Source organism: Pteronotus mesoamericanus, unplaced genomic scaffold (assembly GCF_021234165.1).
Source record: "Pteronotus mesoamericanus isolate MK-2021 breed Mesoamerican mustached bat unplaced genomic scaffold, CSHL_Meso_final contig_24, whole genome shotgun sequence".
Lineage (NCBI taxonomy): Eukaryota > Metazoa > Chordata > Mammalia > Chiroptera > Mormoopidae > Pteronotus > Pteronotus mesoamericanus.
The window spans coordinates 15097584-15122150 of NW_026555100.1; the positions used below are offsets into that span (position 1 = coordinate 15097584).

The window sequence follows — 24567 nt, forward strand, 5'->3', positions numbered from 1 at the left end:
GAAAAGTTTTTGTTTCTCTTTCCACATTATTACAACACAGTGTGCATTCCAATTACAAAAGCTATTTGTCTCAAATTCCCCACAGTTCATACCAACTGAGTAGAATTTCAAGGTCCCAAATTCTATCCTTAAAGGGGTATTTTACATTAAAAAAAAAAAAGAAAATATACATGGTGTTTTTTTCTCAGCAGAGGAGTCTCCCAATCAAATCTCCTGTTGACTATTTTCTCTTCCTCAGCACTAATATTAGAGTTGCTTCCCAAATGAGATGCTACTACCCCAGCAAAATAAATAAATAAATAAATAAAATAAAAAAATAGAGAGAGAGAGAATTATCTAGAATGCCTTTTATCAGCAAACATTCCTTAGCCATGCCTCGGTCTTACTGAAAGAAGAATCTGGGGAAGCAGACTCAGCAATCCATATTATTTTTTAAATTTCCCTAGTGTGTCTAATGAACAACTAGATTTAAAAACCACTAAGTACTTTGGATATTCACTATAAACCAATTTCTTCTGGAATTAATTATTCAAAATGTACATTATGGACTTCTTTTAGAATTCAAAAAGATCAAAACCTCTAAATCTTCTGTTGGAATTAAGAGATTAGGTTTCTTTTCATGTTCATTAATAAACTATCAATTTTAAACACAAAACAGCCCTGCTATAAATACTCTTGTTTATTTGTGTGACATCAAGCTTAACCATCTACATATCCTTTTGTCCCCTGTGGGTTTCCTGTTCAGTTTTTTATTAGTAACAGTATATTCCATAACTGAAAAAAAATTCAAACAAAAAAAAAAGGTTTTAATGTTAAGGAAAACAAGACAATAATGATACAACTTAAATCATACATTAGGAAAGTAACAAAACAGATGTATTATTCAACACCATCACACCTCAGAAGGCTAGTCTGTGTGTTCACAGATTGAGGGGTGTAACAGCACATACAGGAAGATTCGTTAAAAAAAAGTTCTTTTGGCTTTAAAAGGAAAACCACTAGATTAATAATTTTCTCTAACTGTGCACATGACAATCAGACTGTCATGTCCAAAATATTACTGTCTGACATCTACCAAAAGATGCCAGGAAACTGTTGATCATTAAACTCAAATTGCGAGATAATATTAATGCTATTCCCAAAACACAGTACAGCTCATCACAAACCAGAATCACATGAAAGACAGTCAGTTGCTAGTTTTATTCAGTTTCTTTATGCCAATTAAGATAAAGAGTTTGCTGTATTAGTTAAATTCTAGGTTAAAAAAACAGGAAGTCGTCACATTAAGGCATAAAATAGGGCTATGAAAATCAGCATTGTCTTAGAATGAAAGAAAAAGATGCCTTCATATGTTAAAAGTAAAGTTCCTCTTTGCATAAAGAGGAAATAACTGGTCTAAATCAGAGGTCAACTTTGGTCTTGAGCAATGCTAAAGGAGTAAGTCAGTGAATGCCACAGGGAGATACAAACAAAAGTAAGAAAAACAAGGAAAGGACACAAAAAGTCACTAGAGCAGAAAAGTGTTAAGAAAAATCAATAGAATTAATTACGGAGCCCCCTGTACACCAATCACTGTACTTGATCTTTTATATCTGACATCTCTCAGTGACCCTGTAAAGTTCCAATATTTTTCAGATGGGAAAACTGAGGCTTGGAGGTTAAATTATTTGCCCAAAGCCACACAACTAAAAGCAGCACAGTAGGATTCAAACACTAATTAAAGTAACTACTCCAAATTGGAAGTTCTTTAAACTTACAGTGGAAGACGGAAAGGAAGGAAACAAAAAAATATATATACAGTTGATGGTGATGACTAAATGTTAAAATGCTCAGCAAAACCTATACCAACAAGTCAGTGGTTCCCTGCTTTGTCATTGCTCTCCTGCTTCATATTAAGTAGCTCATCTCTCTTCCTCATTTTGCTTTCCATCTAACATTTCTAGCACAGGGAGCCACACACAGAAGATCCTGTGATCTAACAGGTAAAATTTATCCCTTACATACCCAGTCATCTGTCCATCTATATTCCCAGGCCCCTTAGGAATTAAAGAAATTATATATGTATATGAAAATATATATAAAATCAGGATATAATCAGGGTGTATACACACATATCAGTATAAGTGTGCGTATGTGTGTGTGTGTGTATCAGGGTTTCCAGAAAAACCTACAACCAAAAAAGTAGGTTACTATATATGCTCACACATTAGATTTAGAAGTACAGGTCATATTTACCAAGGTCAGCCTTTTCCTTGAGAACGTCTTTGAAGTTGAGTCCACTGTTCAGGGTTGACTGCCTGTACTTCAGCAGAGCTTCCTTCTGTCCATTCCTTCCCAAGGCCTCTGTTTTCAGGGACCCAGCTTGGAGGCCACATCTCCACTTGGAGAAATCAGAATGTACCCACTTGACCAGGTCTTCAAGCTTCACAATCACCTTTTCGGAAACAGCAATGACTTCATCCTACAACAAGTGGTTGGGGAAGAACAAAATACATTATTTGTGATTCTGAGGTAAATGATAAATTTTCAACAAAGCCCATCTGAAATACTGTTTGAGCTGTTTAACCTTATACAAGCAGAAAATGTGCTTTTTGGGGACAGAGAATTTCTATAACTCACTTCATTTCAATAATTTTTTCACTGCTAGTTGCCTAGTGGAGGAATAATTTATACGATATATTTGTTATACGATTAGAAAGTACAAAACTTGGGCAGTAGTTCTAATAACCATTTTTAATGCTAGTTGCCAAAGCCTACTCTGCCTATCTGACCACTTGAGTGAAAGTTAATTTTTAAGTGCAATTAATTGCAAAAGTAAAAAGTGAGAACTAGATGACTAATGGTTAGCCTGTCTCTATATAAATGGTCTAAGTAAATCTGGGATTCTTGGAACTCTGACTCACCCCCAAATTCCTATGTTTATGGTACATTTTCCCTTGGCTTATACACAAATATTGAATTTAACTTTTGTCCTAAAAATTAAATAAAACTGTGATGTAATCCCAAAAGAAATACTTCATAAATGTTATGTGCTTCCCACTGAAAGAAACTTACACATTCTCATGTTTCTTAAAAACTTTGTAAGTTGAGAAATGTACTGATTTTTTTTTTTCTTTTAATACATATGGGGTAAGAGGCGAGAGGGCGAGTGAGGAGAAAGGCTTTGAATCTAAGAAAAGTAGTTGAAACTTAAGTTTCTCCTATGGATCATAAATTTGAATTTTAAGCATCTGTAATTGCTTCCAGGAAACAACCAACTTTTCTGACTCAGAATTAATTCACCAAGATATTAATAGATGTCCATACATGGAGCAGAGGAGGGCCTCTCTTACCCGAAGATTCTTTGGGAAAGGCTTAATATCATCTCACTGGGTTTTAAGTTAAATTATTTGAAACATTTGACATTTCAATTTGAACTGACTTCTTTCATTTCTTTTACTTCACATTTCTGAAGAAAGCTTAGCTTGTGAAAACCCCTAGGCTTACAAAATCTGAGAAATATTTTTGACAAACAACAACAGGAAGATGTCTCTAAGCTATTAAACAAAAGGAATTCACAAGTGATTTTGACTAATTTTACCACTAAACATGACTCTTTCCTCTTTTTTCTCCTCTTACACACACACACACACAGTACTGCACACACTACTCCAAAGCAAGCAAAAAAGAGTTTATTAAGATAAGGTTCACACAAGAAAAAACCCTATGGTTAGTTTCTTTTAAGGTTTTAAGGTAGCATCTAGAATTACACTTTTCTTCCTCCAGTTCCAAGATGCTTCTGAGAAGAAAGTTTGTAAGGCAGTAGCAAAATAGCAAATACCCTATCAAAAAATGAAAAGTAAAACTTTTGTAATGGAATCTTTTCTCTTAATCACAATTTAGTTTAATTAATCACAATTAAATATGAATTTCCACTAAATGGGAGACAAAGTGGAAACTCTCTTTATTCTCTGCTCAAGAAAAAATATTGCAATACTTTATGTAAACAATGGGGTATATTACAAAGCACCATTTCAATGGATGATTTCACTCAGATTCACTAAACTATCCTCTTGAAATAAAAGATCTGTAGTTGTCATGCATTTTATAGCTATTACATGGTGATTATTAAATGTCAGAATAAAAATTCAGCCTGGGTATTGTTTCAAAGCATATGGGAACAACTTCTGGACAGGGCATACCAGAAATCAAGTTTAGAATATACTGGGAAATATTTATCATGGTATATAATTCTCAACATTAGCAAAGATGGAATTTGACAACAGTTTTACCAAATATGGTTCCTTACAACAGACAAGTTTGGAGATGAGTGTTATTTTCAAATAGCTCTCACTCTGATCAAATGATTATCATTTCAATTACCAGTACCTTCAGATCATTTCCAAGAAATGGCATGACTAGCTCTGGCTGGCTTACAACACCCGCCAAACAGTTTATTAACCAAGAGAAAATATAATCCTAATGATGTCATTGATGAATAAATCCATCTTTCAAGATTCAGACTATGAATTTTGACCTCCCTCCTTTTCTCTCTGAAACAGACCTTCTGAATATATACACAGTACACAAAGACAAACACAGGAATTCACATAAACCTGCATAAGCCATAAACCCAAATTTGGATTAATTGTGAAACCACCGGTATGTTTTACTGTGGATTCACAGAGAAACTGGCCCTGCAACATTGTCAAATGCCAGGATTTAGAAGGAAATCTGATAAGCAGAGGAGGGAGAAACAACAAACCAACCCAAAAACAAAACAGCCAATATATATATAGAAAATGTCTCAGGAAACATTACTTTGTACACACAATGGCATAAATCACATGCTCGTATTTACTATTCTGAGCAAGTGCTGACTAAAGTTTCTAATACTGACCATTCCTGGGCAAGTCTTCTATGTCTAAGAAAAGAATTTCAATAAGCCATCTCATGATTACATTAGCTCTCTGCAAACTGAAATTAGCACTGGATAAATATTGCTGATTTACTTTAACACAACACAAAAGGAACACAAAGAAATACATTTTGCTATTCTATTAATGTACCGTGGCTTTTTAATTAACCTGGCTTCTAATCAATATTTATGTAGACTGTGTTGAGATACTTTCTAAATCCATACCCCCTTTTCATTATTGTTTTAAACTGCCTATTTCTGTACTTTGGATTTCGTTTCTACCACTGTATAAAAACAGCTTATTTGATCACGGAATCCTTTAAGCCAGAGGAGATCGTCCAGTCAAGAGGTCATAAATCAGTCAGTCCACGTGTATGGCTGGCCTTCTGAATGTTCTAAACACTGGTAAGTTGTAGAAAAACTATCCAGACTTCCAGCTTCTCTTATTGAATAAAAGTATATTTGTCGAAAACAAAACAAAAACAAAAAAAAAAAACACCACCACCACCAAAAAACAGTAGAAAAAGAGTAGCAGTTGCCTTCATTAGGCAAGATGCAAGCTCTAATTTACCACTGTCTCCACTACTCCTTATTTTATTAGTTCAGTCCACATTTCCCCTTACCTGCCTGGTCTCTTGAGCAGGCACCCAGTGTTTGAACTTGCATACCTTGATTTAATACACTGCCATCATTTTATTGATGAGGATAATAAGGTTCAGGGACATGTCTTTGTGGCCAGTTCTGATAGAACTTGGACAAGAATCCAGGTTTCCTATCTGCTAACACAGCATTCATTCTGGACTCTGAAGCTGGACTGCCTGGGTTCAAATCCTAACCCTACGATTTACTCACTATGGAACACTGGGAAACTTCTTTAAGCTCCCCATGCTTCAATAAATACATATATATATTTTAAACATATAAAAAGGGATAATACTAATTACCTCTCATGATAACCGTGAGGATTAAATGGGTTAACATATGTCAGAGGCAGCTACTTTTATCATTGTTGTTACTCCGCTGTGTTGGCATTTTCCGAACCATGTTGTGCAGAGGTGAGTTCAGATGGTTCGTGGGTAAATTTCTTTTAAAAAAATATGTTACTAATTGCTTATTTATTTTTGTGGCTACTTTCCATTTATGGGAAAGTGGGGCAGGCTGTTCTTTACAGGAGATAAAGAAAGCTTCCTCTTTAAATAAACATGTTAAAAAATGGACCAATGTGAACAAAACCATTAATTAAACACGTATGAAAAAAAAACCAAGATACTATCAAAATGACTGAAATTTGGTAGTATATTATATCAGCGGTTCTCAAAGTGTGGTACAGGAACCCTTGGGAATCCCTGAGACTATCTCAGGTAGTCCGTGGAGTCAAAACAATGATCTTAATAAAGTAAGACATTATTTGCTTTTTTCACTTTTAGTCTCTTGCAAGTGTACTGTGGGGTTTTCCAGAGGCTACATGACATATGGTATGGTAACACAAAGAAGGCAGAAGCAGATATGAGATTCCAGTGGTCTCTATTAGGCTACATAGTAAAGAAATTTACAAAAATGTAAAACAATGCTACTGTTTTTACTAATTTTTTTTTTATTTTGAAGATAAGGTTAAATTTCATAAAAATGTGTTACATTTACATCATGGGTTTATAGTGCCATTTTTTTATTTTAAAAATTAACTTAGAGTAAAATATCACTCCCCTTTGTATGTATGTATGTATGTATGTATGTATGTATGAATTTATTTAGTTTACAGTTCTATGAGTTTTAATACTTGACAAGCACTGATCTGTTCTTGTCCTAGTTGTCTCATTTCCAAAATGTCATAGAAATTGAATCTTAGAGTATAAAATCTTTTGAGACTGCTTCTTTCACTCAGCATAATGCTGTTGAGATCAATCTGTGTTGCTACATGTATCAATAGCTCGTTCCTTTTTATTGCTGAGTAGTATACCATAGTGTCTCAAAGTTTATCCACCTATCCACTGAAGGAGTTGTTTTCAGTTCTGGTGATTACAAATAGAGCTTCTATAAACATTCATTCACATACAGGTTTTTGTGCGAACATACATTTTCAATTCTCCACCATAAATACCCAGGGGAGGGACTGCTGAGTCATATGGTAAGTGTGTATTTAATTGTGTAAAAACCGTCCAACTGTTTTCCAGAGTGGCTATACCATTTTGCATCCCCACCAGCAATTTATGAGAGTTCCAGTTGTTTCTCATCTTCGCCAACACTTGGTATATCACTGTTAATTAATTTATTATTGCCCTTCTAATATGTATTTAGTGGTTTCTCAGCATGTTTTAAATTTTCATTTCCCTAATGGCTAATGATGTTGAACATCTTTTCAGGTGCTCATTTACCATCTGTATATCCTTTTTGGTTAACTGTGTGTTTAAGCCTTTTGCCTATTTTTAAAATTAGATTGTTTTCTTACTGCTGAGTTTTGCGTATTCTTTTACTTTCTGGATACAAGTATTTCATCAGATATATGGTTTGAGAATATCTTCTTCCTTTCTGTAGCTTCTTCCTTTCTGTAGCTTGTCTTTTTATTCTTTTAACAGTGTCTTTCACAAAGAAAAAGTTTTAAATTTTGATCAAGTCCATCGGTCAGTTTGTTTATTTGTTTTTTTTTTTTTATGGATTGTGGTTTTGCTTTATATCTATGAACTCTTTGCCTAATCTCAGGTCATAAAAAATTTCTCCTATGTTAGGGGTATAATCTATTTTGAATTAATTTTGTATAAGGTGTGAGGGTCAGCTTGACCTTTTTTTGCACATGAATTTTATATTATTTTTGTTTTTAAATAAATTAATGAGTATTTTCTTTCTCACTTTTAATTTCTAACACATTAAATATCAGTAGAGATAACCCACATAGAAAAAAGCTCTTTGGGATCCTCAGTAATTTGAGTATGAGTCCCAAAACTTTGAGAACCACTGTATTGTATCATTAAACCAAAGCCTTTTCTTATTCTTTGTTTTCCTTGACCTCTTAATAGCATCTGGTAATGAACAGCCCTACCTTTGAATTAAAAGCTCCTCCCTTATTAAGAACTGTGAAGAGTTTGAGCTTTTACTCTGCTTTCAAATTTACAGGTTAACCTGCCACAGTTGAATGGAGCTGGCAAAGGACATAAGACTCTTGGTCACAGAAAAAGAATGATTTACAGCAATAGCTGTAGTCAAAGTATTAGCTTTTGTGTTGGTTCTTTAATTCCCATTTCCCAAAAGGCTAGATAATACCTACACATAGAGTAGGGTGCATTACAGGAGAAGGACCCTGAATGTAGTGAACACAAATCTTTCATACTCATCAGAAAGAATGGCTGCCCTTCACTTTGGAGGAAAACACTAGCTCTGCAATCCAAGGCTGTTTGTTCATGATATTAACATCCTTCAAAAGATAGTCCATAACAAAGGTAGTCAGTGGCTCTGCTCAAAAGATGTGCAGATATTCAAGAGATTCTCAGAGAATACCTACCCAACACCTACCATCTCCCTACTGGAAAAATGTAGGAAATATATATGCTTAGATGGAGTCTGGGTCCAGGTCTCCCTTCTCTGCAAAATGCTCCTTGAAGAAATCACTCTGCATGGGAATCCTAATGTTCACCTGTTAGAATATGACTACATTTTATAGTTTTAATCCAAAGAATTTCTCCAGACTCCACTCCCCTGTTGCCCATTTAAATGTCTCAGAGTCAACTCAAGCTCAATGGGATGAACTGCACAGCATTTGGCTTATATGGAAGAAAACATCTTAGTTGACACAAAGAGAATTTAACACTCCCCAAATGTGGCTAACTTTTGCCCGAAATCTATTCTTCCTTTCTTCTTTATAATAAATTGCTAATTTGGTGGGTACCAAATTAATTGCTAAATAAATAAATTGCTAATTTGGTGGGAATAAAGGAACCATTTCCCTGCTTGCCTCATAGTCGGGTGCAGCCATATGACTGAGTTGGAACCAATGGGTTGTGAGTATTAGTAATGCCTGCAACTTCTAGGCCACGCCATCAGAGGTATGGCTTTTGACCATACAAATAAGGGCAAATCTCCCAAGAGTAAAAAAATGAGAGGAGCCTGGTCTCTATACTGCATGGAGCAAAGCCACTGTACCAGCTCTGAAACCCTACCTTTAGGCTATGGCATGAGAGATTTTGAACTAACATATTTAAGCAACTTTAATTCTGGGTCTCTGTTACACATAGTTGAACTTATATCCTTCCTAATACACTAAGTCCTCACTTAATGTTGTCAATAGTCTTAGAACTGTGATGAAACAATGCACAGTATAATGAAAACAATTTTACCATAGCTAATAGATATAAACAAGAGTTAAGTTCCTATGGCACATTATCCACTTTATAATGAAATGGTGCTGAACGAAACAATGTTATTCGAGGACCCACCATATATCATTCCTCAGTAGAGAGAACATAATGGAACCTTCCCTATACACCATGTGGTACCCAAAACAGATCACTGCTGAGGAGAGCTATATTCAGCTATGTTAATAGAGTCCAAAGGAAAATAAACAGATAAGTATAATATCAGAGGGGTTAACAGGGAGGGGTGGACTGAGAACAGGAAAGCACAGCATAGTCACCTCAATTTTCCTTGAAAATACAGAATTTTAAAGTTGATCTTTGTGGTAGTTGAAATGTGGTAAGTATTGGAAAGAAAAAAGACATCAATAGAGGATGTTAGTACATAAATTGTAAAATCAAAATAAATGTTCAATTGGTTTCACAAGAGCAGGAAGTTTTCATGAAGACAGAAAATATAGATAAAACCTGTTAAGTGTCAACTTTTTGGAAGACCAGTGGCCACCATATCAGCTTCTTCCCTAAGCACTCTGGCCAGGAATTTGTGTCTATGGTGTGTACCACAGGACTCAGGCAAGGCGAAGGAAGTCCCACCATGGGGCCTGGCTGATTTGGCCACCCTCTTGCTTTCAAGTCTTCCTCAGATACCTGTTATTCAAGGTACCTACTCCTATGCCCTGTCGCTGTCCCTGCTACACATTAATGCGTTTTGCTCAGGATAGCTACAGAGTAAGTGAAAAGGTTTTACTCTATAAGCACATAGTTGCCTTTCAGAGGTCTAAGAAAACCAGGCAAAACAGAATCATTATATGGGTCAAGAAGATGAAGCTTTAACTGGTTAGTGGTGACATGAGAAAAGCAAAACAATGCAGTGAGTGTTTCATGAAGCTAAATTTGCTAGGTGTCAAGGACTATTCTTGTATTAATCAGGATCCAAGTAGTAAATAGATGGAAGACTTGAGTAATGATAATCCAAGGAGGGTTTACAAAGGGACTAATGATGAAGATGTTGGTGGGATGTAAAATAACAACAACAACAACAACAAAACCCATAAGAAAAAGATAGTGCAGCAAACTGAGCAAACAGCAGTTCAGCTATTAGCTTTCCAAAGGGCCAAAGGGAAGAACAGGTAGTTACCAGGATCAGAGCAGATCTTTCTACTAGTAGCAGTGACTCTTCCTTGGAGGGACACTATTAGCCTGGAGGAACTTCACAGGAAAGAACAGGGAATAAATACCTGCCTTCATTCTCCTTCCTTTCTCCCTCATCTGCCAGGGCATCTTTTTGGCTGAACCCCACTGGAGGCAACAGGACCCAGGAGTTCTGTTAATGGAGCCCACACAGGTCAGCCTTTTAGCACAGAGCAGAGTAAAGGTAGCTCTGTTGATCAGGAGGGGCCCTCTGCACACTTTTTTCTTTTAAGACTATCCCTCCTCCTTTGGTCTGGTGTTATCCTTTTTTTTACCCTCTGAAATGAGGATGACAATAGACGTTAGTAGTTTGTTTTTTTTTAATATCCTTACTAGGAAAAATAAAATGATATCAACACTTAGCTGGTCCCTGATGGGAATTACTGTTCCTATTGCCTACGATAATATTAAATCTTTATTAGGCATCAGTATTGATGCCAAATTGCATAATTCTGCCTTCTACAGTAAACACCTGAATTACAGAGCCTTTTCAGAGACAAGCACCTTTGTTTAATTTCTACTTCCCTTTTACTTCCCAAAGAGCCATGCGCTATGCTGGGCCTAACGCATGCAAAAAATACTTATTTTAATTGTATACCATCTTTGGATGTTCATGTTGGGAGAATATAAGGGATACTCAGAATGCTTCAGGCTTCTGAGGCTGGTGGACCCAGGTTCAAATGCAGCTCTATTGTGTTTGATGTCCATGTTTATCTTGGGATATGACATCATCTTGCCAAAGTCTCATCTTAAAAAAAGGGAGGATAGTATAATAGAACCCATCTTATAGGATAGTTAGGATGTTGCAGTTGTCATAGTACATGATCAACAGAGTGTAGGCATCTAAAAAATGATGGCTATTGCTATTTTTATATAGTATCACTTGAACTGGAAATAAAGCAATGAGTGAATGGTATTCAGATGTCACCTGTGAGTAACTATGTGTGTTTCTACCTCTTCTTAATTGTCTGTCTGAGAACAATAATATCACTGTAGCTCCTGCTGGGTACCTCCAAGGGAAAGTTGTGCCAGAAAGCAATTAAGAATGTCTGGGCTTCTAAGTCATTCTCCCCAGCTCTCAAGGATACAGCAGTGGAAACTCTGTGATGCTTTAATTTACTCAGGCTCTAATCTATGCATTTAACAGACATTATTCTATCTAATCCCTACAAGGACTCTCTGAGTATTCTTAGGCCCATTGTAGAGAGGAGAAAACTGAAGTGGAACCAGAAACCAGCTTGGTTGCACCATCATCTTTCTGGGAAATTGTTTTTTTAAGCTGTTTAAGTAGTAACACTCGGCCCAACTTCCACCCCGGGACATGGAACATTCCCCTAGTTCCCAATTTCCTGGGGTGCATGAAACTTAAAGTCATTTTGCAACAAAAAAGGGTTTTAATTTTTATCTTGTATTGTGTGTTTTTCCCTAAAGTAAGACCACAGAAATCACCATTCATGAGCTAGTTAAAAATGTGAAGAATTTTCTGTTGTCTGAGTGATGAAGATATCCTCTCAAATATGCACTAAGGTTTAATTTGACTTCCTTAACGTGATGAAATGGATTTGCCATGGAGGCTCACTAGTGTATTGGGTTCCAATTTCCCAAGCCAGCCCAGCCCCTTCTTTTCCAACCTTTTCCTTACCCCCACCAGCTACTGGGTGAAGCCTGTGACTCCGTGAATTTTGGAAATCCTTCCTGGCACAATTAGAGGAAATAAGCAAACAGAAGATTGCTCTGAGCTGCAATTTGTCGATTTGTTGAATGTAACGTGACCATCCTTCATGGCATCGCCAAAGGCATTTGCGTATCAAACAAGTAATTCAAAAACTCTAAATATTTGATGTTCCTAAATACATTTTTAATACATGCTAATCTAAAACCTGTTAGCCGGCGGCCTGCTCCCCTGACCAGAAGGCTATCTCTAAAGAAAGCCCCAGAAACAGCCTCTCATTTACTCCCAGTTCCATTTCTCTCCATTTGGATTTACCATGCATGCATTTTTTCCTCTTTCCTAAAATTAATAACAAGTTATACAGAAAGCAAGAAGAAAATACATCCCAGGATCCTACATATTGCCTCTCTAGACAGGCAAGCATTTGGTATGTAGAGAGATGCCTTAAGTCAATGGTTGAGCCTGCTCACCCTTCTGTTGGCCAAATTAATGAGGTGTTAATTCCACAGTGCATTTTTTAACTACTTTCAGGTTGCCAAATAAAAACCCATATATTTAGCTCTGGCTATTAAAACATAAGCAAAAAAAGATTAATGAGACCAATTCCAGTGTTCAAGCCCAGGTGAGTTATCAATAAGAACATTCTATAAAAGCAAAAACAATTAACACTAAAGCTCAAACTCAACCACCACCCAACCCAGATATTCTAATATGCTGACTGACTTCTAACCATTCTGTTTACACCTCCTAATCCTTTCTACCTAGTGTTACAGGCACATGATACTCTGTCCAGATATGCAGTTTGGCAAGGCCCACATTCCACAAAGACTCTAAAAGGAAGAAGAAAACTTTTGTCCTGCTGGTATATGAAAATCATGGTGGAAGACATTTGAATTCTTCAAGGTTACTGGTGATCTGACATGGGGTCTTGATTTACTGCTGTCATTAATGAGAAGAATAGTCTTCACAAAGAATCACTGAAAGCCTCATGCCTATTTAAAATGCTTTAAAGTAGAAAAAGCATTGATGATGCAAGGTGGCAGAGGAGTAAGTGGAAGCTACATTATCCTCCACCCAGGACCAATCTGGAATTACAACTAAATAGGAGAGAAATCATAAAGGATAACCAACTAACACTAGCTGGAAAGAAGCCTTATAATCATAGACTGACAGGAGAAACCATTTTATCACAACATAAATGGCAGGGAGTGCAGAGGAGGCTCAAGAGCGTTGTCTGGGATCCCATGGGTGGCAGCTGAAGTTCTTGAGGGATATTTCAGTGGCCAGGGGGTTCCCCCTGAGAAATGTGAGGTGTAAACTCCAAGCAGTGTTCCCCAGCCTATAACACCAGAGCCAGAAAAGAACACAGATAACATAAAACTGTGAAAAGCAGCAGGGTTTTTGTCTGCCAAGGAGAGACAGCTGGAGAGGCAGAGAGCCTCTTGTAGGGCCAATGCACAAAATCTCATTTGCAGCCATTTACCCTGGGCAAAGGGAGGGCAGGGTGGACTAGAGATGCTTGAAGAGAGTCTGAGGTTGATGGCTCTTGGGGAGACAACTGAAGGAATAGCCATCAGGATCCCTGCGCTGAGTCGTTCCTCATAATGCAGGAGCCATTACTCTCAGGCAGAGCACTCCTCTCCAAATGGTATCAGCCTGAGGGTAAGCAAGACCCCCACCCACATGAATTGCTCTGCCCTACCCTGTGGTGCTTAAACCTGGCTGCTGATTACAGCTTGACTAGATTAACAAGTGAGAGGTTAACAACTTATTACTTTAACAACTAAGGTGGTATATACAAAGAAGCATCCAAAATGGGAAGACAAAGAAACAGATCCCAGATGAAAGGGCAAGAGAATTTTTCAAAAGAGCTAGTGAAGTAGAGATAAGCAATTTATCAGATAGAGAATTTAGAGTAATGATTATGAGTATACTCAACTTTTTTATGAAAAAAGACATAGAAACCATAAAAAAGGACCAGTCAGGAAAAAAAAAAGCAGTATCTGAAACAAACAATACACTGGAAGAAATAAACAGTAGGTTAGATGAGGCAGAAGATAAAATCAGTATTTTGGAAGACAAGATAGAAAAAATCACCCAGGCAGAGCAGAAAAAAGAAAAAAGAATTTACAAAGAAAATGAGGAGAGTTTAAAAAACATTTTGGACAACATGAAATGTAACAACATCTGTATCCTGGTAATACCAGAAGAAGAAGAGCGTGAGCAAAGGATTGAGAACCTATTTGAAGAAATAATGAGCAAAATCTCCCCTAATCTGGGGAAATAAAAAGTCATACAAATCCAGGAAGAGTCCCAAACAAGTTGGACCCACAGAGGCCTATGCTGAGACACATCATAATTAAAATGACAAGGCTTAAAGACAAGGAGAGAATCCTAAAAGTCACAAGAGAAAAGCAGGCAGTTACCTACATGGGAGCACCAATCAGACTATCATCTGGTTACTGTTAAAAGAAACATTTCAGGCCAGTAGGGAGTGGCGTGAAATATTCAAGGTGATGAAAAGCAAGGACCTTCAACAAAGGCTACTTTACCCAGCAAGGCTATCATTTAAAATCAAAGGAGAAATGAGGAGCCTCCTAGACAAGAAAAAGCTAAATGAATTTGTTAACATCAAACCAGTACTGCAAAACATATTAAAGGGTTTGCTTTAAGAAGAAGAAGAAAAAGAGAAAGGAAAATAAAGAGGAAAACAGTCTAACAATAAAGTGGTACTACATATATATCTATCAATAATCACCTTAAACGTAAATGGCTTAAATGCTCCAACCAAAAAGAAAATAAGACCCATATATATGCTGCCTCCAAGAGACTCATCTCAGATCAAAAGATACACAAAGACTAAAAGAAAAGAGTTGGAAAAAAATATTTCATACAAATGAGAAAGAAAAATATGGAAAAGAAAATAAAACTGTCAGTACTTACATTTGACAAAATAGACTTTGAAACCAAGACTAAGAGACAGAGGATACTACATAATGATAAAGTGAACAATCCAGAAAGAGGATATAACCCTAGTAAATATTACCCACTCAACATAGGAGCACCTAAATATGTGAAGCAAACCTTGGTGGACATAAAGGGAGAGATTGAAAGAAATACAGTCATAGTTGGAGATTTTAACAAACCACTGACTTCAATGGATGAAGCTTTCAGGCAGAAAATCAACAAGGAACCAGTGGCATTAAACCACACACTAGGTCAAATGGATTTAAATGATATCTTCAGAGCATTTCAACCCAAAGCAGCAGAATAGACATACTTTTCAAGTGCACATGGAATGTTTTCTAGGCTAGACCACATGCTAGGACAAAAAACAAATCTCAATTTAAGAAGACTGAAATCATATCAAGCATCTTCTCTTACCACAGTACTATGAAACTAGAAATCAATCACAAGAACACTCACAAATGCGCAAAGACTTGGAAGCTAAATAACATGTTATTAAGCAAAAAGTGGGTCAACAATGAGATCATGGAAGAAATCAAAAGATACCTTGAAACTGAGAAAAATGAGGACACAACCATCCAAAATCTGTAGGACACTGGGAAAGCAATCCTAAGAGGGAACTTCATGGCATTATAGGCCTGTCTCAAAAAACAAGATAAAGCTCAAATAAACTATCTAACTTCACACTTACAGGAACCTGTAACGGGTTTGTTTGTTGTAAAAAAGAACAACAAACAAAGCCCAAAGTGAGTAGAAGTAAGGAGATTATAAAGATTAAAGCAGAAATAAACAAAGGAGAGTCTAAAAAAGTGATATAAAAATTGATGAATTCAAGAGCTGGTTCTTTGAACAGATAAACAAGATCGACAAAGCTTTAACCAGATTCATCAAGAAAAAAAAAAAGAGAACCCAAATAAATAAAATCAGAAATGAAAAAGAAGTAACAGCTGACACCAAAGAAATACAAAGGATTATAAGAAAAAATTACATGCCAACAAACTGGACAACTTGGACAAAGTGGATAAATTTCTAGAAACATATAATCTTCCAAAAATGAATCAGGAAGAATCAGAGGATCTGAATAGACAGATTACACCTAATGAAAAGGAAACAATAATAATAAAAAAAAAAACCCTCAAGAAAAAAAGGCCTGGACCAGATGGCTTCACAGGTGAATTTCACCAAACATTCCTAAAAGAACTAACACTTCTCCTTCTCAAACTATTTCATAAAATTCAAGAGAAGGGAAGTCTCCAATACTCATTTTACAAGACCAGCACTGTTCTAATTCCAAAACCAGATAAAGACACTACAAAGAAAGAAAATTATAGGCTGATATCCCTGATGAACATAGATGCTAAAATCCTCAACAAAATATTGGCAAATAGAATACAGCAATGCATCAAAAAGATGGTACACCATGATGAAGTGGGGTTTATTCTGGGAATGCAAGGTTGGTACAACATTTGCAAATCAATAAATGTGATTCACCACATAAACAAAATGAAAGATAAAAACCACATGATCATATCAATAGAAGCAGAAAAAGCTTTTGATAAAATCCAGCTCAGCAAAGTGGGAATAGAGAGAACATATTTAAACATAATAAAGGCCATATATGACAAACCCACTGCTGGCATCATACTCAATGGGAAAAAACAACAAATATTCCACTTAAGATAGGGAACAAGACTGGGATTCTGCTTTCACCTCTCTTATTCAACATAGTACTGGAAGTCTAGCCACAGCAATTAAACAAAAATAAATAAAAGGCATCCAAATTGGAAAGGAAGAAGTAAAACTGTCTTTATTTGCAGATGGCATAATACTGTACAGAGAGAATCCCAAAAATTCCACCGAGAAACTATTAGAACTGATAACAGAATTTAGAAAAGTAGCAGGACACAAAATTAATATTCAGAAGTCAGTTGCATTTTTATATACCAATAATGAAATAACAGAAAGGGAAAACAATCCCATTCACAATTGCTTCAAAAAGAATAAAATACTTAGGAATAAAACTAACCAAGGATGTACAAAATGTGTACACAGAAAATTATAAGACACTGAAGAAAGAACTTGAAGAAGATTCAAATAAGTGGAAACACATACCATCTTTATGGATAGGAAGACTTAACATCATTAAAATATTTATACTGCCCAAAGGAATCTATAGATCCAATGTAATTCCTATCAAGATTTCCAATCACATAGTTCAAAGTACTAGAACAAACATTTCACAGATTATATGGTACCACAGAAGGCCCTGCATAGCAATAGCAATACCGAGAAAGAAAAACAAAGTTGGAGGAATCCTGCTACCTAATATCAAACTATACTACAAGGCCACAGTAATCAAGGCAGACAGGTACTAGCATAAAAAACAGACACATAGATCAATGGAACAGAATAGATTGTCCAGAAATAAACCCATACCTTTATAGTCAATTAATATTCAACAGGCGAAGCAAGTACATACAATGGGCTAAAAATAGTTTATTCAGTAAATGGTGTTGGGAAAATTGGACAGATACATGCAGAAAAATAAAACTAAACTACCTTCTTACACCACATAGAAGAATAAATTCAAAATGGATCAAAGGCTTAAATGTTTGACCCAAAACCATAAAAATCTTAGAAGAAAACATAGACAGCAAAATCTCAGACATCACTCATAGCAATTTTTTATCAGGTATATTTCCCCAGGCAAGGGAAACCAATGAAACAAAAACAAATTACTTCAAACTAAAAAGTTTTTGTATGGCAAAGGAAATCATCAACAAAATAAAAAGACATCCCACAGAATGGGAGAATATATTCACCGATACATTTGAAAAGGGGTTAATATCCAAAACGTATAAAGTACTTACAAAACTCAATCCCAAAAAACAAACAACCCACTTAAAAAATGGGCAAAGAACTTGAATAGACACTTCTCTAGAGAAGACATACAGATAGCCAATAGACATATAAAAAGATACTCAATGTCACTAATCATTAGAGAAATATAAATTAAAATCACAATGAAATACCATCTCACACCTGTCAGGATGGCTCTCATCAATGAATTAAAACCAAGTGCTGGTGAGGATGTGGCGAAAGGGGAACTCTTGCACTGAGGGAGGGAATGCAGGCTGGCGCAGCCACTGTGGAAAGCGGTATGGAGATACCTCAGAAAAATTAAAAATGGATGTGCCTTTTGACCCAGCAATCCCACTTCTGTGAATATATCCAAAGAAACCAAAACACTAATGAAAGATCATAAGCTCCTTTATGTTCATTGCAGCATTATTGACAATTGCCAAGATATGGAAGTAGCCCAAGTGTCCGTCAATAGATGAATGGATAAAACAACTATGGGACATTTACACAATGGAATTCTACTTGACCATAAAAAAGAAGAAAAATTTTTCCCTTTGCAACAGTATAGATGGACCTGGAGAACATTGTGCTATGTGAAATAAGACAGTCAGAGAAAGGCAAATACCATGTGATTTCACTCATATGTGGAATCTAATGAACAAACTGAACTAACAAGCAAAACAGAGACAGACTCATAGATGGAGAGCAGATGACAGCTAGTGGTGGGGGGAGGTTAGGGGGCAGAGGGACTGAGCAAAAAGGAAAAAGGACTCATAAAGAATAAAAAAATAAAGTGCTTTAAAGTAGAAACCAAGCAAATCTTCCTGTTTTGTATAGCCTTTATTTAAACATAAACATATGATTTAGACATGCTCCCTCTTGTTAAACACTTTTTTTTGCTCCGTTCACTTAGCACAGTTTGCATTATTATCCTCACATGTACAATGGCAGAGGAATAATTTGAGACACACAGCTTTATTTAATAATGTAATTATCCTATATTGGATTACTTAAAGGGGCTTTGTATTTTTAAGTTCTAGTTTTCCGACACTGGTAATATGCTCTGTCGCGGTAAATGATTCAGGCTTCAATCAAAACCCCTAAACTCAATTTAGAAAAATATTGAGTATTTATGAATAAGCCAGGATTAATGCAAGAGCCAATTTGCAACCACAGTTGGTGACCTTCTACTCCTATTTAAAGACTGTGGTGTGGAGGCCAACAGAGAGGACAGACCCAAGATTCCAACTCTTGTGCCACCTCAGAGAGGTTGTATAAACCAGAGAATAAAGCTTAAGCTTCTCTCAAAGTAAGCTTTCTGAAGGCAGGGCTGAAACTTGCATGCCCTTCACGCCTTCCACACATTCCCAGGTGGAGGTGAAAGAATGAGTGAATGAGCAAATGCTACCATGCATTCTGAAAAAATGTTGTAGGAGGATATCTAGAAAGAGCCACACCTGCCACTTTTAAGGGAGCATCCACAAGCCAAGCTTCATCTGTCATTGCCAAGAGGGATTTTGTCCTAGCTGTTCCCTAATGAACTCTACCTGATCTAATTAACCTGCATTGACCCTGCTCTGTCCCAGGATCAGCCATGGAGAACATAAGGATGAGTAAGATACTAGTGTTGTCCTTCAGAAACACACGGGGCCTAGGGTCTCCTGTTCCTTGCTGAGGACCTGAAGGTTACTCTCTTTCTAGGCCTTTGTCAGAAAATCCATTTACTCTTTCTTTCTCAATGTTCTGAGCATCTAGAATGAGCTGGGCCAGGCATGAAGAACAGCTGTGGAAGAAGCCCCTGACTCATGGGCACCAGTCTAGTGGGAGGAGACAAACAGTAAACAATAGCCCTCAGCTAAATGTGACTTATATAATCAGGAATAAGTGTCATAAGTGATTTCATTCATTCAAAAAATATTTATTGAGCACTAACTATATATCAGGCATTGCGGTTATACTCGGGAATAAAACAGACAAATTTCTACTTTCCTGGGGCCTACAGCTGTGTGTGTGTGGGCGTGTGTGTGGTAGGGGAGAGGGGCAGGTAACAAAATCTGAAGCAAAAGAATTAGAAGAGGCAATAATGGGAGACAAGGGGTGATTCTGGGGATTGTTTTAAATCAAGTGGTGAGGGAAGGTCTGTCTGCTGAGACCTTAAGGAAGGGCAGGAGCTAGCAAGCTTAAAAGGAGAGTGGAGAAATGGGGGAAGAACAGAGGACACCGCATGTGGAGGGAATGGAGAATACAAAGGCACTGAGAGGAAAATAGTGCATTGTCAAATTCAAGCTTAAAAATAAAGAAAATGACACACAACCTGCTCTATGCATATGTCTTATAGCTGATGCATGTTTCTAAATTTGAATCCAAACTCATGTTCTTCCATGCTAGGCTTAGCATGGAAGTTACCCCATAAATCAATTTCCATTATTAATAATTGACTAGAATCTACTTAACGCCACCTTCTTCTCAAACCTCTAATGTATACATAGGAATGTCTTGAGCTCTTTGTTGAAAACCAAGTAGCCTCCTTCCTGAAATAGAAGTAGATGACTTTCCCTATGAAACAGCTAATTTCCACCCAACTTAAAAGACGGAAGGCCAGCTTCTGCCTGACGTATACACAAGGTTGAAGGGTGGCTAGGAAATCCTCATCTCCTGTGGATATACTCATGAGAAACACAAACTGGGACAGCAATCCCTTTCATTTGGATGTTTAAGTCTTCTTTACTTGGCCTTGGCTGGTGTGGCTCAGTGGACTGAGCGCCAGCCTGAGAACCAAAGGGTCACTGGTTCGATTCCTGGTGAGGCACATGCCTGGGTTACAGGCCAGGTCCCCAGTAAGGGGCACACAAGAGGCAACCACACATTGATGTTTCTTTCCCTCTCTTTCTTCCTCCCTTCTTCTCTCTCTAAAAATAAATTAAAAAACTTTTAAAAATTAAAAAAAGTCTTCTTTACTTGGATATATGGGAACTTGATTTAATGCCTCCTCTCGGCCTCTGTGCGTGAAACTTAACTATTTTCTTATGCGTGCATTAAAGAGCTTGTTTAATTATATCTGCTCCAGGGTCCTCCTTCTCCTTCTCTCTGATGACTCACCATCACATCTGACACAATGTCCTTTCCACAAACTCTCTGAATTCACTGATCAAGACATTAGGCTTAAAAAAGACTCAATATAACTTGTTGACATTCTCTAAGAATAACAAATCTTTAAAAGATTAAAGGAATCTGCTGGCTACTATGTACGTCATCTATAATTATATGCCCAGAAGAATGGGGAGGTGTTTGAAAGGAATCACTGAGAGAATGCCTAACAACAACAAAAGGAGAAAGAAAGAAAAAAGCAACACAGGGTAAGAAGAATATCTTTCAGCCCTCATCAGGCTAGCTTTATACTTAAGTGATTGGTTCCATTACTGATATAGTAGGCACCTGCTAAGATGGCCCCAATGAGCCCTACCTCCTTGTATTCATGCCCCGGTGTAATCTCTTCCCCTTGAGTGCAGGATGGACATAATGTCTCACTTGTAACAAGAGGAACTTGGCAAAATTGGTGGGATATGTGTCTGATATTAGGTTATAAAAGGACTGTGGCTTCTGTTTCCACATTCTGAGGGAAGTCAGCTGCCAAGGTAGAAGCTGGTCCACAGAGATGCCCATGTGACACTGCAAGAGACAGAGGGAGGCCTAGACAAACTGCCAGCAAGGAATGAGGCCCTTGGTCCAACAGCCTGTCAGGATCTTTGTGCTGCCAAGAGGCAGATGAGTGAGCTTGGAAGTAAATTCTCCCCAACAGAGTTTGACAGACGTGGAGTCAGAGGCGCCCAGCTAAGCCTTACCCAGACTCTTGACCCACACAAAATGTAAATAATCAATGTTGTTTTAAGACACAAAATATGGGGTGATTTTTTACACAACAATAGACACACCCATCTTTAACATGGGATAGATTTACACATTTTTGTGTGGCAATGGAATAGTCTGTGAAACAAGATGCTAAATATCAGTTTCAACTGCGTCTGGAAATTAATTTCTGCTAAGAGGTTGACAGGCCAATGGAAAAATGCTATATGCAACTGCCTAAGTCCTTAAATAACTGCCTATACAAAAGATCTTTCTTTTGGGGGGCATCCATAGAAATTTCCAAGAATACTGTTTAATAAAATGAGTATACCTTTTAGGAAAAAAGAGGTAAGGTAGAATCTTCCAAGTAAGGCTAAGCAACTAGAGGGAGAGGAGCTAAACTAATTCATCTTTTTATCACTCCCATTGTACCTTGTATATACTAATAAATAAGAGTTGAATTGAATTGAATCAAAGTTTATATTTATACTATTTATAGTAGAAATATAATACTATATTATATTTATAGAATCAAAGTTCTATATTTAGAAATAGAAAGGTTATGAGTTTCAAGACCAATATTATATTATATTATATTAGCTACCAGAGCAGAATCCCAAGTCTCATCTCTCTTTTTCTCATCCCACCTTTTCAAGATCCATCTTTCAAAGGCCCTTGAAATAGCCAACCAATAAGAACTCTGCTTTCTATAAGCATAACCAGCAGATCCTATAGACCTCCAATCCTCATGGCCAAGATACAGGTAAGGTTCTCTTTGCTTAAAAAGAAAAAAAAGTCTTTAAAAATTAAGATGCCCCCCCACCCCCCCAGAAATGAGGTGACTAAAATATCTCAATATTCTGAAATGCTGAGAATGTTTTCACTCCATTGCTTTGAGGGGTCATTTTAGGAATTCTGGGGGTCAGGAGTGATTTGAACACCTGCTTAGCTGTCTATTGAATTACTGATTTGGTAACATAAAAAATGCGGAATGAGAAATAGGACCTATACTGTAAAAAAATGGAAAAAAAAACAGAACCTGTTGATAATTTTAAAATATTTTTAAATTAATTTTAAAATTTATGTGATTCATACAACTTGCATTAGGAAAAACATCTTTAGTCTTTTTACTAGAATCTTATTTTTGCCTGCCCAGATAGTAAGGGTGCATATTACAACTCACTGCATTGTTGCTGAACACACACTTGGCACCCAGAAGCACAAAACACAATTAGACTATTATGGAGAATATTCGCAAGAAACAAGAATAGAACAAATAGGTTATTTCACTTAAGATATACAGAATTCAATTATTTTCTATATTTATAACCCATGTAGACTAGAATTTAGAATAATTTGGTGAAGAGACAGAGTATTACAGCAGTGTTTTCATCTGAATTCTAGTAATCTGATACACACTGTGGGATTAACCCAAAGCAAAAGGATTTAATGGCCCAGCAGGCAGTCTATTTTGAGATCCTCCTTCTAAGATCCCCCAGTCATTTTGGCTGAGACCCTTCGCTTTACATCTTTTTGCTGATGCCTTTTGCTTTGTAAAAGAATCTTAAAAGGGCTGGTCTGGAATACACTCCCTGTCACCCACTACCACCGACAGGAGATGAGGAGAAGGAGACGACAAGAGGGTGAACACATTCTTAAATTAGTGTTCTGAAGAAGAGGAAATAAGAGAGTCTTTTAAAAAATAAAGGGAAAATGAGGGTGTTTAAAATAAAGTCAATGTTGTGCACATTCAGCAGCTCAACACCAGATTTCCTGGAGGGTTGCATCAGGAAAGGGGGGAAGCACCAGGTTGAACTTCCTTTGGGGAACCGAGATCAAACATCTGAAAGGCAGGTGTGTCTCCTGACTCCATCATTCTCCTATCTCATTTTATTTTGTTGTGGCTGATAGAAGAGATTCCCCCTAACAGTCCTTTAAGACCTAAATGGAACAGAACACATGGGTTTGAGGGTGTCCCCTTCACAGTGACTGGAAAACTCAAAGATGGATGAAAAACTCTCAACATGAAGAAACAGCTGAAACTGGGAGTGAGGGATCAGTAATGGGGAAGAATGGAGCAGACAACTGTTATTTTTCCTGATGCACCCTGTAGAACAATTTGATTTTTAAAACCATGAACATGGATAACTGGTTTAAAAATTAAATATTTTTAATTAAAGAAGAAAAAAACAAAACAAAAAACTCTGAACATAAACACAGGAAAACTCTCTTGGAGCAGATGGAGAACCAGGAAGCTTAACTTTACTTAAATTGATAATTTAGCTAGTTATTGTTTTTCAAATAATAGTTGGTAGTCCAATGACTCAACCAGTACATTACTTATTAAACACTATTAACAGCCTATGACCATGACAGGCGTCATGGGCCAATAAAGTAAGGATTTGGGTCAATAATTAGCATCAGCTAAAGGCCTGGGTAAACCAGGCCACGGTTTGGTGTTCTGTGCTCACATAAATCTCATTTGATAGCCACAGTCCAGCAAGCTTAACCCATTTCACAGATAAGGAAACCGAGACTCCAGGGAGACTAAACTGACTAAGATGACATACAGCAACTAACTGGCAGAGTAAAGTGTCACCCTTGGTTGTACCAAGTGTCAAGACCAAGAGTTTATATTCTAACTAGAAAGAGAAAGGACACATGGGAAATTATTAATCAGCACCACCTTCAGATTCAAGTTCAATCTTCTAAACCTGATCTGCTTAGGCTCCCTGAGTCCTGGCCTTAGTCTTATTTTCCACTGGAGCCCTGCTCTCTTGCTGAATGCAGGC

The 24567-nt window shown here is 37.0% G+C and overlaps 1 protein-coding gene across 1 annotated transcript in view; it reads right to left on the bottom strand.

Moving 5' to 3' along the window:
* ARID5B (AT-rich interaction domain 5B) overlaps positions 1-24567 on the bottom strand; it is a 178405-nt gene that overhangs the window by 140595 nt on the left and 13243 nt on the right. The window contains exon 3 of the mRNA XM_054572736.1: positions 2236-2461. Coding sequence (XP_054428711.1) covers positions 2236-2461 — 226 coding nt within the window. The remainder of the gene's footprint in view (positions 1-2235; positions 2462-24567) is intronic.